The 10,517-nt window shown below is 45.3% G+C and overlaps 1 protein-coding gene across 3 annotated transcripts; it reads left to right on the forward strand.

Annotated features, from left to right (window-relative positions):
• Positions 1–22: 22 nt before the first annotated feature.
• LOC308469595 (uncharacterized protein) lies at positions 23–6,593 on the forward strand. 3 transcript variants are annotated; one of them, XM_080992284.1, is made up of 5 exons: positions 23–90; positions 2,453–2,630; positions 2,760–2,886; positions 3,706–3,789; positions 4,501–6,593. In XM_080992284.1, exons 2-5 carry the CDS (start codon positions 2,556–2,558, stop codon positions 6,030–6,032), a joined length of 1,818 nt encoding a protein of 605 aa, XP_080848410.1. In that variant the 5' UTR covers positions 23–90; positions 2,453–2,555; the 3' UTR covers positions 6,033–6,593. The 3 variants fall into 3 exon arrangements, with proteins under 3 accessions (XP_080848410.1, XP_080848411.1, XP_080848412.1); XM_080992285.1 differs by having other exon boundaries at positions 3,709–3,789; XM_080992286.1 differs by lacking the exons at positions 23–90; positions 2,453–2,630; positions 2,760–2,886 and adding an exon at positions 2,932–3,468.
• The last annotated feature ends 3,924 nt before the right edge of the window (positions 6,594–10,517 follow it).

The raw sequence follows: 10,517 nt of genomic DNA on the forward strand, positions 1-10,517 counted from the left end.
ATTTTTTTGGGGGGGGGAGGCAATTTGGAGGGGAGGGGTCTCCATCCTCATTCGCGGAAGAGAAGCGGACTTGGAGAAGAGGAGAAAGAGGTGCCGCTTATTGGGGGGGGGAGAAGGATTTGCTTTCCCTCTGCCTGAATCGACAAACAGGGTGACTGGGAAAGGAGGCGGGAGGATTGAGGGGGGGGTGCAAAGAAAGCAGGGAGGGGCTCCGCTCTTTCCCTGTGGGAATCATGGGGGGGGGGGGGCTGGATGCAGGCCATCCTGTTGCAAAGTGGGGTCCCCCTCCCCCAACAGGGTTTGCATTGCAAGATCCTTTTTGAAGCGCAGCGAAGACGCTTGAGACGAACCAGAAAAGGGTCCCCCCCCAGTGCAACTTAACTACAAAGGGATTCGCAGCCCCACCCTGGGCATGTTGACGCAGAAGTCAGTCCTTCTCCGTTCAAAGGGGGGGCAGCCCCATTCCACTTAGTGATGCTCCTCTCTGTTTAACAGCCTCCATCTCCCTTCTCACTGCTGCCCCACTCCTTCCCCCCCATCGCTCCCCCCAGGCTCTGCCTCCTGCGTCAGGGAGCCGGTCTGGGCGGGAGGGGAGGGCTGAGCTCCTCCAGGACCCTGACCTGTCCCCCTCCGAAATCTGCTGCTGAAGCCCCTGCCACAGTGGGGCGGAGATCGGGAGGGCAAGCAGGGGAGAGGAAGTGGAAGCAGCTGGAGAACAGAGTCACCTCTGGATTGGGAGAGATTTTGAGTTGGGTGGGGGATGAGAGATGGACAGTGTCAAGGGAAATCGGCCTCTGCAGCTTCCTGAGTAAGAAAGAGGCTGATGTGAGAAGGAAGCAAAAAGAAATGAGAATTTACTTCTTGGGAAGGGGGCTGACCCCCCAGCTAGTCTTGGGGAATGAAACTGATCCCCCCCCTCACAGATTTTGATGCTCTTTCTTTCCAAAAAGGCTTCTCCAGATATCCTCTTGGGACTTTGTCGGGAAGGAGAATCAAAGCTCCCAGGGGTGGGAGATCTGGCCTGCCTTGCAGGATTGGCCCAGCGCAGAGGTGCTGAGGGACTTTCTCTGCCGGTGCTGCCAGCCTCGCTCCTGCCTGGCCTCATCCCCATCCAGGTTGCCAAGAGGGTCTTCTAACACTATAGGTGTTCTAAAGCCCACCACCTGGGCAATGCTCACACAACAACCCTGCAAGGTGGGCCAGGATTACTGCCAGTTTAGTGTTTGGAACAGAGACCTTTCTCCAGCCTGAGGGCCACATTCGCTGCTGAGCAGCCTTCCAGGGTCCACTTTCCATTGATGGGCGGGACAGAGGACAGAGTTGGTGGGGCTATGGTGCTGACTCTGAGCTTTATCCAGGAGCTGCCTGCCTTCCAGGGATTTTTCCCAGTCCCACAAAAAAACCTCAGGAGGCAGCTGGGAAGCGTTGGAAAGAGGGTGTGGCGCTGGGGAAATTCCTGAGGGCCAGAGAGAGAGAAAAAAAGGATTTGAGGGCCAATTCAGCCCCTGGGTCTGAGGTTCCCCACCCTGCAGTTCGGGTGCTGGGCTTCCACCAGGGAGACCCTGTCTCCCATCCCCCTGCTCAGGAGGGATGCCCTGTGCCCAGTTTGGACCCCCTGATTATTTCTCCTCCTGTCCTTCCTTGCAGTGTGGGGAAGATAAAAGGGGACACACACACACACAGAGAGAGAGAGAGAGAGAGAGAGAGGGGGGGGGGTTCCTAAGAGGAAGGACTAGGGGGCCATAAGCCACAGAACTTCATATCTCTGTCCCCTAAACTACAATCCATGTTAGCGCATGGAGTACTCTAAATATTTCCATCCACTCTTCCTGGGTGGCTGTTTGGGGGAAAGGAAAAGCGAGGTCTTCAGAGGTACTGACCATAATGCTTTCTGCGAAGCTTCATTAACAGTTTGGGATTTGATCCCAGAACTTTCCAAACCGAAGCTGAATGTCCCCTAAAGACTGAGGCAGCTTCTATTATTAGAAAGTGCCTGTAGAAAGGATTACATCCTTCCAGTTCTCTGGCTTTGTAATTAGAATTTATGAGCATTAGTTTATTGATGTTGGTACAGTGGTACCTTGGGTTAAGAACTTAATTCGTTCTGGAGGTCCGTTCTTACCCTGAAACTTCTTAACCCGAGGTACAAATTTAGCTAATGGGGCCTCCCGCTGCTGCCGCACCATCGCCGTGCAATATCTGTTCTCATCCTGAAGCAAAGTTCTTAACCCAAATTACTATTTCTGGGTTAGCGGAGTCTGTAACCTGAAGCATCTGTAACCCGAGGTACCACAGTATTTGTAATTTTGAAAAGGTATGCTATCTGTGTAAATGTCTCCCACCCTAATTAAATCTGCCTTTCTTTGAACAGCCCTGAGACCTCCGGGTATAGGGCGGCATATAAATTCAATCAATTCTTATTATTATTATTTCTGCATTGTTCTCCTTAAAGAGCTGCTCCCTGCATTGAAGTGCATCGTGGCACCAGCTGAGAGAGTCCTGGAAGTGGCCCTGTTTCCGCCTCCTCCTCCTCCGTCCTTTCCACTGGCAAAGCAATGGCCTCCGAGACCCCCTCTGAACGGCCTCTTCTCAGAGGTGGAGTGGAAAGAGGAGCCAGGCAGCTTCCTCAGGTAGGGAAAGAGCAACGGGAGCAGGGAGGAGGGAAGAGGCACAGATGGGACCACCCAGCCTCCCTCTGTGTTGAGTGGGGATGATGGGGATCTAAGAGAAGCTCTGTCTTCTTCCTCTTCTTCTTCCAGGCCCTCTTGACCTTTGAGGAGGTGGCTGTGTTTTTCACGGAGGAGGAGTGGGCTCTGCTGGATCCTGGCCAACGAGCTCTGCACAAGGACGTCATGGAGGAGAATTATGAGATGGTGGTCTCTTTAGGTAAGGGCAGATTTGTATCCCTCTTGGCTGCTAAACATTGAAAGAGTAAATCTCCTATTTGAGCCATTTATTCATTCCGTGTCTTCTTCTTTGGCAAATCCTCATAGACGAATAAGATTGTCTTCCATGAACACGGTCTTAACGGTGTGTCCATAAGTGACTGTGGAGTCCAATTCTGGATCCACACATCCTTCGGCAGTGGGGACATAGGTTTCCCGGAGGGAGTTAATCACAGTGAGGGTTTGCCAAACGTGCTTTCCTCTTAGCTTGTTTCTCCTTTTCGTCTTGAGCTTGTGCTTCTTCAAAGTGCATTACGCCTTGGTAAAGGCTTTTCTCCAATTGGAGCACTCGCACGCCAGTATTTTCCAATTTTCTGTGCTTCTACTTCATGTATTTAGATTTGCCTTCAGAGCATTTTGAAACCTCTTTTGTTGTCCATCGATATTTCCCTTCCCATTCTTAAGTTGGGAATAGAGTAGTTGCTTTGGATGACGATAATCAGGCATCTGAACAACATGACCAGTCCAACGAAGTTGATGTTGAAGATTCTAGTTTATAGCAACTCTGTACTTTTGTCAGTAGGTAACTTTTCGTAAGCTGAAATTGTGGTATGAATTTCCCCCTAAAACCTATGTAAAATCTACAGGGAGACTGACAGGTTAATAATGGTGGCATGAGGTTTGCTGGTCAGTGTCATTTATCAACTTTTAATGGGCCACCAGATACTTTGCTGTCTTTGCTTCAAAAGATTAATACTTTTGTATATTTTTATAGTCACATATACATAAACAACACTTCTGTTTTACTTATTCCACATAGCAGGGACTCTGATAGTCAAGTCTGAGCTCACCTCCTCGCTTGGAACAGAAAAATACAGGGATGTTGTCCTGGACCAATTCAGAGGTACATACTTCCACTTTGCTGTGAGGCTGTACCTTTGTGTGTCTCCTTTCAGTATGTAGGAATATAAAAAGAGCCCTTTTGGATCAGAACAAGGGCCAATCTTCGCCAGCATCCTGGTGCAGGTTTAGGTGATGTGTACAGCTGGTTGGAATGTATCAGCAAGATATTACAGATCAAGGAGGAAATAAAAAACAGTATAGCATTTTCACAGGAGGGGGAAGATGGAGAAAGGTGTCCCTCCAGATTTGGCTGCACTACAACTCCCATCATCACTGGTCATTGGCCATCTTTGCTTGGGCTGATGGTACTTAGAGTCCAACCACATCTGGAGGGCCATACATGCCTCACCTCAGCACAGAAGTTTTCTCTTGGTGCTCAGTGGGAGTTGAAGGTTCAGGTAGGTAGCCAGGTTGGTCTGACGCAGACGAAATATATATAATTTTTTTTTAAAAAAAATTGTCCAATATTACCTTAGAGACCAACTAAGTTTGTTCTTGGTATGGGAGTTGAATACTAGATACTAGAATACTGGATACTAAGGGTTCTTGAGACTATTTTCAGGTCCCACCCCCTTTCCTAAAAATGGTACATAGGAGAGGGAGGGACGCTGGAGGTGTTAAAAGAAGGGAAAGTGCTGATTGGTCTTGTTGCGTGTTAAGTTCTCTTGCTCGAATACCTAACAATATTTTCTTATCCCCCACTTTAAACCAGGTGATGAAGAAGGCAATCAGAATTTTGAGGGGCCATCTGTAAAGTACTTAAGTGTGAGTGAACACCTTAGCACACATCTACAAACTAATACAGGAGAGAAACCTTTTAAATGCATGGAGTGCGGAAAGAGCTTCAGTAAAAATGGAAACCTTACTGTACATAAACAAATTCACACAGGGAACAAACCATTTAGATGTATGGAGTGTGGAAAGAGCTTCAGCCTGTGTTCACACCTTACTATACATCTACGAACTCACACAGGGGAGAAACCTTTTAAATGTATGGAGTGCGGAAAGAGCTTCAGTGAGAGTGGAAAACTTACTGTACATCAACGAACTCACACCGGGGAGAAACCCTTTAATTGTATGGCGTGCGGAAAGAGCTTTAGTGCAAGTGGAACTCTTAGAAGACATCAGCGGATTCACACTGGGGAGAAACCATTTAAATGTATGCAGTGTGGGAAGGGCTTCAGTCAGAGTGGAATCCTTTCTAGACATCAACGAACTCACACGGGTGAGAAACCATATAAGTGTATGGTTTGTGGAAAGTGCTTCAGTGCAAGTGGAAGCCTTACTCTGCATCAGGGTACTCATACAGGAGAGAAACCATATAAATGTTTGGAGTGTGGAAAGAGCTTCATTTGTAGTGGGAGACTCACTGTGCACCAACAAAGTCACACTGGGGAGAAACCATTTAAATGTATTTGTGGGAAGGGTTTCAGTCAGAGTGGAGCTCTTGCAGTACATCAACGAACTCATACAGGGCAGAAACCATTTAGGTGTATGGAGTGTGGAAAGAACTTCAGACTGTCTTCACACCTTACTACACATCACCGAACTCACACAGGGGAGAAACCTTTTAAGTGTATGGAGTGCGGAAAGAGCTTCAGTGAGAGTGGAACTCTTAGAATACATCAACGGATTCACACTGGGGAGAAACCATTTAAATGTATAGAGTGTGGACAGAGCTTCAGTCACAATGGAACACTTACTAAACATCAACGAACTCACACGGGTGAGAAACCATATAAGTGTATGGTTTGTGGAAAGAGCTTCAGTCAGGGGGGAGATCTTGCAACACATGTACGAACTCACACTGGTGAGTTACCATTTAAATGTATGAGGTGTGGGAAGGGCTTCAGTCGTAGTGGAAATCTTAGAATACATCAACGAACTCACTCAGGGGAGAAACCATTTAGATGTATGGAGTGTGGAAAGAGATTCAGTTGTAGTGGAAATCTTAGAATTCATCAACGAACTCACACAGGGGAGAAACCATTTAAATGTAAGGAGTGTGGAAAGAGCTTCAGACGATGTTCACAAATTACTATACATTGGAGAACTCACACAGGGGAGAAACCGTATATGTGTACGGATTGTGGGAGGTGCTTCAGTGAGAATGGATCTCTTAAAAGACATCAACAAACTCATACAGGGGAGAAAACATTTAAATGTATGGATTGTGGGAAGTGCTTCAATGGGAATGGAAGTCTTAGAAGACATCAAAGATCTCACAGAGAAGCAACTGTTTAAATGGAATGGAGTGAGGAAAATATTTCAATTATAATGGCCTTCTTAATAAGCAACCACAGACTGTTATGGGGGAGAAACCTTTTCGGTTTTTTGGAGTTTGCCATGTTTTTCCCACAGGGTTCACTTTGTCCCTCATATCAGCAAACTCATATAAGGGGGAAATTCATTGTAAATTTATGGAGTGTATTTGATGTTCTGGTGTTTGTATGGAAAGCTGTACATACATGTATTAAAGCAAATAAAATGTCTCATAATAGTAAGTATGATGAAAGATATAATGTACTGTAAGGTATGTGCAGAACATGACTCTGGAGTGCTCATTGTGAGTGAACATGTCCTGAGACTCGGTTGATATTTGGTCTTTGGCAGAGAGAGTTAGGAATGGAGAACTGTGAAAAGTGGAGCACAAAAGTGGTGTTTAGGAAGCAGGATTGGCTCTGGAATCCTAGAACTGTAGAGTTTAAAGGGACTCCAAGGGTCAAGTCCAATTCCTTGTTATAAGAACAGCAGCATAAATCACATTTTTATACTTGCAATAAAGGAACAATGAAAACACAGAAAGACTGGAAAGTAATCCTTAAACTATCCTACGTTGTTTGTATTTTATAAATTCATTGTTTTACCGTACCTTCTCATTCATGGCTTCATTAACAGCAAAGGGGGTAAAATCCCAAATGGTAGCTGGAATGAAGGAGGTGCTGTGAGGAATAACCAACATGGGGAGGGAAGGTGGCACAGGGAAATGTGGGCATTGCCAGTGGTTTCAGGAGCGTCATTTTCCTGTGGAGAGGGGAATCTCTGTGCCCACGTAATTGGCCCATCTTTCAGAAATCTGTAGAAAGAGCTGTCAGTATAGGAGGCCAAAAGCAGAGCTCATCTGGAGCAGGGGTCCTCAAACTTTTTAAACAGGGAGCCGGTTCACTGTTCCTCAGCCACTGTTGCAGGCTGGATTATAATTTGAAAAAAAAATATGAATGAATTCCTATGCACACTGCACATATTTTATTTGTAGTGCACAGAAAACCAGGAAAAACAATACAATATTTAAAATGAAAAATGATTTTAATCAACGTCAACTTATAAGTATTCCAATGGGAAGTATGGACCTGGTTTTGGCTAATGAGATGCTCAATATCCGGTTCCATATTTGTCGCTGCTAGTCGTAGCAAGTGATGCAAGTGTTCATCGGTTAGTCTGGATCTGGTTTGAGATTTCAGATGTTTCCTTCGAGGGGAAATCTGTTCACAGACATAGGTGCTGCCAAAGATGGTTGCAATTTTGAGTGCATGGCTCCTGGGATTTAAGATATGTCTCAGAGGGGAGAGATGCATTGAAATTAGTGAGGCTGCTTGATTTGAATGTGTTTTTCATAGAGTCACAGTTCTGTAGTTCGGCCATTTCCATTTGGGAAATCAGATCAACAATTTCAATGTCTACAGAAAATGGGTTCCGGGAAAGCTGTATGCCCTGTTCATGGAGGTGAAGCTCTTTAATTCTAATTTGAAACTCCTTTTGCAACATTTCTAGTAAATCCACACGTTTTGTTTGGGAATGCAACTGCTGGTTTTTCCGCCAGCAGGTTTTGAGTTGTGGGGAGATGACAGAAGTTTTCCTCCTTCAGTTGAGGAGGTCTAATTTTACTTGAAATGCTTTCACATGTGAAAACATATCACATATGCGCTTCCCCTTTCCTTGAAGTTGAACACTGAAACTGTTGAGTAGCTCTGTTACATCTGTCAGAAAGGCAAGGTGCCATTTCCATTCTGCATCTTTGAGCTTGGGGTGGGCTCCCGTTGCTCGGTCCCTGCTCCTGCCCACCTAGCAGTTCAAAAGCACACCAGTGCAAGTAGATAAATAGGTACCACTCCGGCGGGAAGGTAAATGGCGTTTCCGTGCCCTGCTCTGGTTCGCCAGAAGCGGCGTAGTCATGCTGGCCACATGACCCGGAAGCTGTACACCAGCTCCCTCAGCCGATAAAGCGAGATGAGCGCTGCAACCCCAGAGTCGGTCACAACTGGACCTAATGGTCAGGGGTCCCTTTACCTTTACCTTTGCTTCTTTGTTTTTTGAAAGCATAAAAGCAGAAACCTGTGGAAGTAAGTCATTAAAATGTTTCAAAACTCTCCCTAGATCCATGAAGAAATAAAGAAAATACTAAGAATATCATATAGTAAAAGGCCAGAGGCATTCCTTTTAGGAATTTTAAATGATGATATTCCAAAAGACAAAACTAATTTTTTCTTATACGCAACGTCTGCAGCAAGAATCCTGGTGGCTAAGTATTGGAATGGGAATCAGTTACCTACTAGGGGAGGGTGGTTATGTAAGCTTTCAGAATATTTAGAATTAGCCAAATTGACAGATATAATAAGACAAAAACCAAAAAGTGAAGTGAAAAAGGAATGGGAGTGTCTAAATGAATACCTTAAAAGTCAAGGTTCGAGGACAGAAATCTGGCTGAGTCTGGAATAACCTTGTGAAGTGAAAGGATAAGAAAGGGATTTATATCTAGATGCTAGGATAGAGATGATCAGGAAAACAGGAAGATACAATGAAAGATAAAGGAGGTGCTGTGGGATTGGTGGAAGTCAATGTTTGTTTGTTTTTTAGGGTTTATACTATTAACTTGTAAGATGGATTTGATTTTTGTTTTGTTTTTTTGAATGTTGGTTTTTGTGTATTGTTATTCAATATTTTTCGTGTTGTGTGGAAAATACTAATAAAAGTTATAAAAAAAAAATTAAAGAATATCTTCATAGGCAACATTTAGTTCAGACAGAAATTCCTGAAACTGTCTGTTGTTAAGTGCATGAAGTTGATTTATTCCCCTCGGCTGGATCCTAGGCTTGCTTTTACTCAAAGTATTCTACCACGTTCAGCAGGACTTCCAGCTAGGTGCGCACAGGACTGCAGCTGTAATCTTTTTTCACTGCACAGGGTAGGAGGTTAACAAGCTGTCCACTTTGCAGAGGAGAGGAGAGGGGCATAGAATCATAGAATCATAGAATCATAGAGTTGGAAGAGACCACAAGGGCCATCGAGTCCAACCCCCTGCCAAGCAGGAAACACCATCAGAGCACTCCTGACATATGGTTGTCAAGCCTCTGCTTAAAGACCTCCAAAGAAGGAGACTCCACCACACTCCTTGGCAGCAAATTCCACTGTCGAACAGCTCTGACTGTCAGGAAGTTCTTCCTAATGTTTAGGTGGAATCTTCTTTCTTGTAGTTTGGATCCATTGCTCCGTGTCCGCTTCTCTGGAGCAGCAGAAAACAACCTTTCTCCCTCCTTTATGTGACATCCTTTTATATATTTGAACATGGCTATCATATCACCCCTTAACCTCCTCTTCTCCAGGCTAAACATGCCCAGCTCCCTTAGCCGTTCCTCATAAGGCATCGTTTCCAGGCCTTTGACCATTTTGGTTGCCCTCCTCTGGACACGTTCCAGTTTGTCAGTGTCCTTCTTGAACTGTGGTGGCCAGAACTGGACACAGTACTCCAGGTGAGGTCTGACCAGAGCAGAATACAGTGGCACTATTACTTCCCTTGATCTAGATGCTATACTCCTATTGATGCAGCCCAGAATTGCATTGGCTTTTTTAGCTGCCGCGTCACACCGTTGGCTCATGTCAAGTTTGTGGTCAACCAAGACTCCTAGATCCTTTTCACATGTACTGCTCTCAAGCCAGGTGTCACCCATCTTGTATTTTTGCCTCTCATTTTTTTTGCCCAAGTGCAATACTTTACATTTCTCCCTGTTAAAATTCATCTTGTTTGTTTTTGCCCAGTTCTCTAATCTGTCAAGGTCGTTTTGAAGTGTGATCCTGGCCTCTGGGGTGTTAACCACCCCTCCCAGTTTGGTGTCATCTGCAAATTTGAATAGGATGCCCTTGAGTCCATCATCCAAGTCGTTGATAAAGATGTTGAATAAGACCGGGCCCAAGACAGAACCCTGTGGCACCCCACTAGTCACTCTTCTCCAGGATGAAGAGGAACCATTGATGAGCACCCTTTGGGTTCGGTCAGTCAGCCAGTTACAAATCCACTGAGTGGTAGCAGAGTCAAGACCGCATTTTACCAGCTTCTTTACAAGAATATCATGGGGCACCTTGTCAAATGCCTTGCTGAAATCAAGGTAGGCTACATCCACTGCGTTCCCTTCATCTACCAGGCTTGTAATTCTGTCAAAAAACTTATTTGACATGACTTATTTTTGAGAAATCCATGCTGACTATTGGTGATCACAGCATTCCTTTCTAGGTGCTCACAGACTGTTTGCTTAATGATCTGCTCCACAATCTTCCCCGGTATTGATGTCAGACTGACTGGGCGGTAATTATTTGGGTCCTCTCTTTCCCCCTTTTTGAAAATAGGGACAACATTTGCCCTCCTCCAGTCTGCCGGGACTTCGCCTGTTCTCCAGGAATTCTCAAAGATGACTGCCAGTGGTTCTGAGATCACATCTGCCAGTTCTTTTAATACTC

Source organism: Podarcis pityusensis (genome assembly GCF_964106645.2).
Source record: "Podarcis pityusensis genome assembly, chromosome: 2".
NCBI classification, from domain to species: Eukaryota; Metazoa; Chordata; class Lepidosauria; order Squamata; family Lacertidae; genus Podarcis; species Podarcis pityusensis.

Coding starts and splice junctions, on each gene's coding strand:
- LOC308469595 (XM_080992284.1), top strand. CDS start 2,556: ATGGCCTCCGAGACCCCCTCTGAACGGCCTCTTCTCAGAGGTGGAGTG. Junction 2,631..2,759: donor GAGCCAGGCAGCTTCCTCAG/GTAGGGAAAGAG, acceptor TTCTTCTTCCAG/GCCCTCTTGACCTTTGAGGA. Junction 3,790..4,500: donor TGTCCTGGACCAATTCAGAG/GTACATACTTCC, acceptor ACTTTAAACCAG/GTGATGAAGAAGGCAATCAG.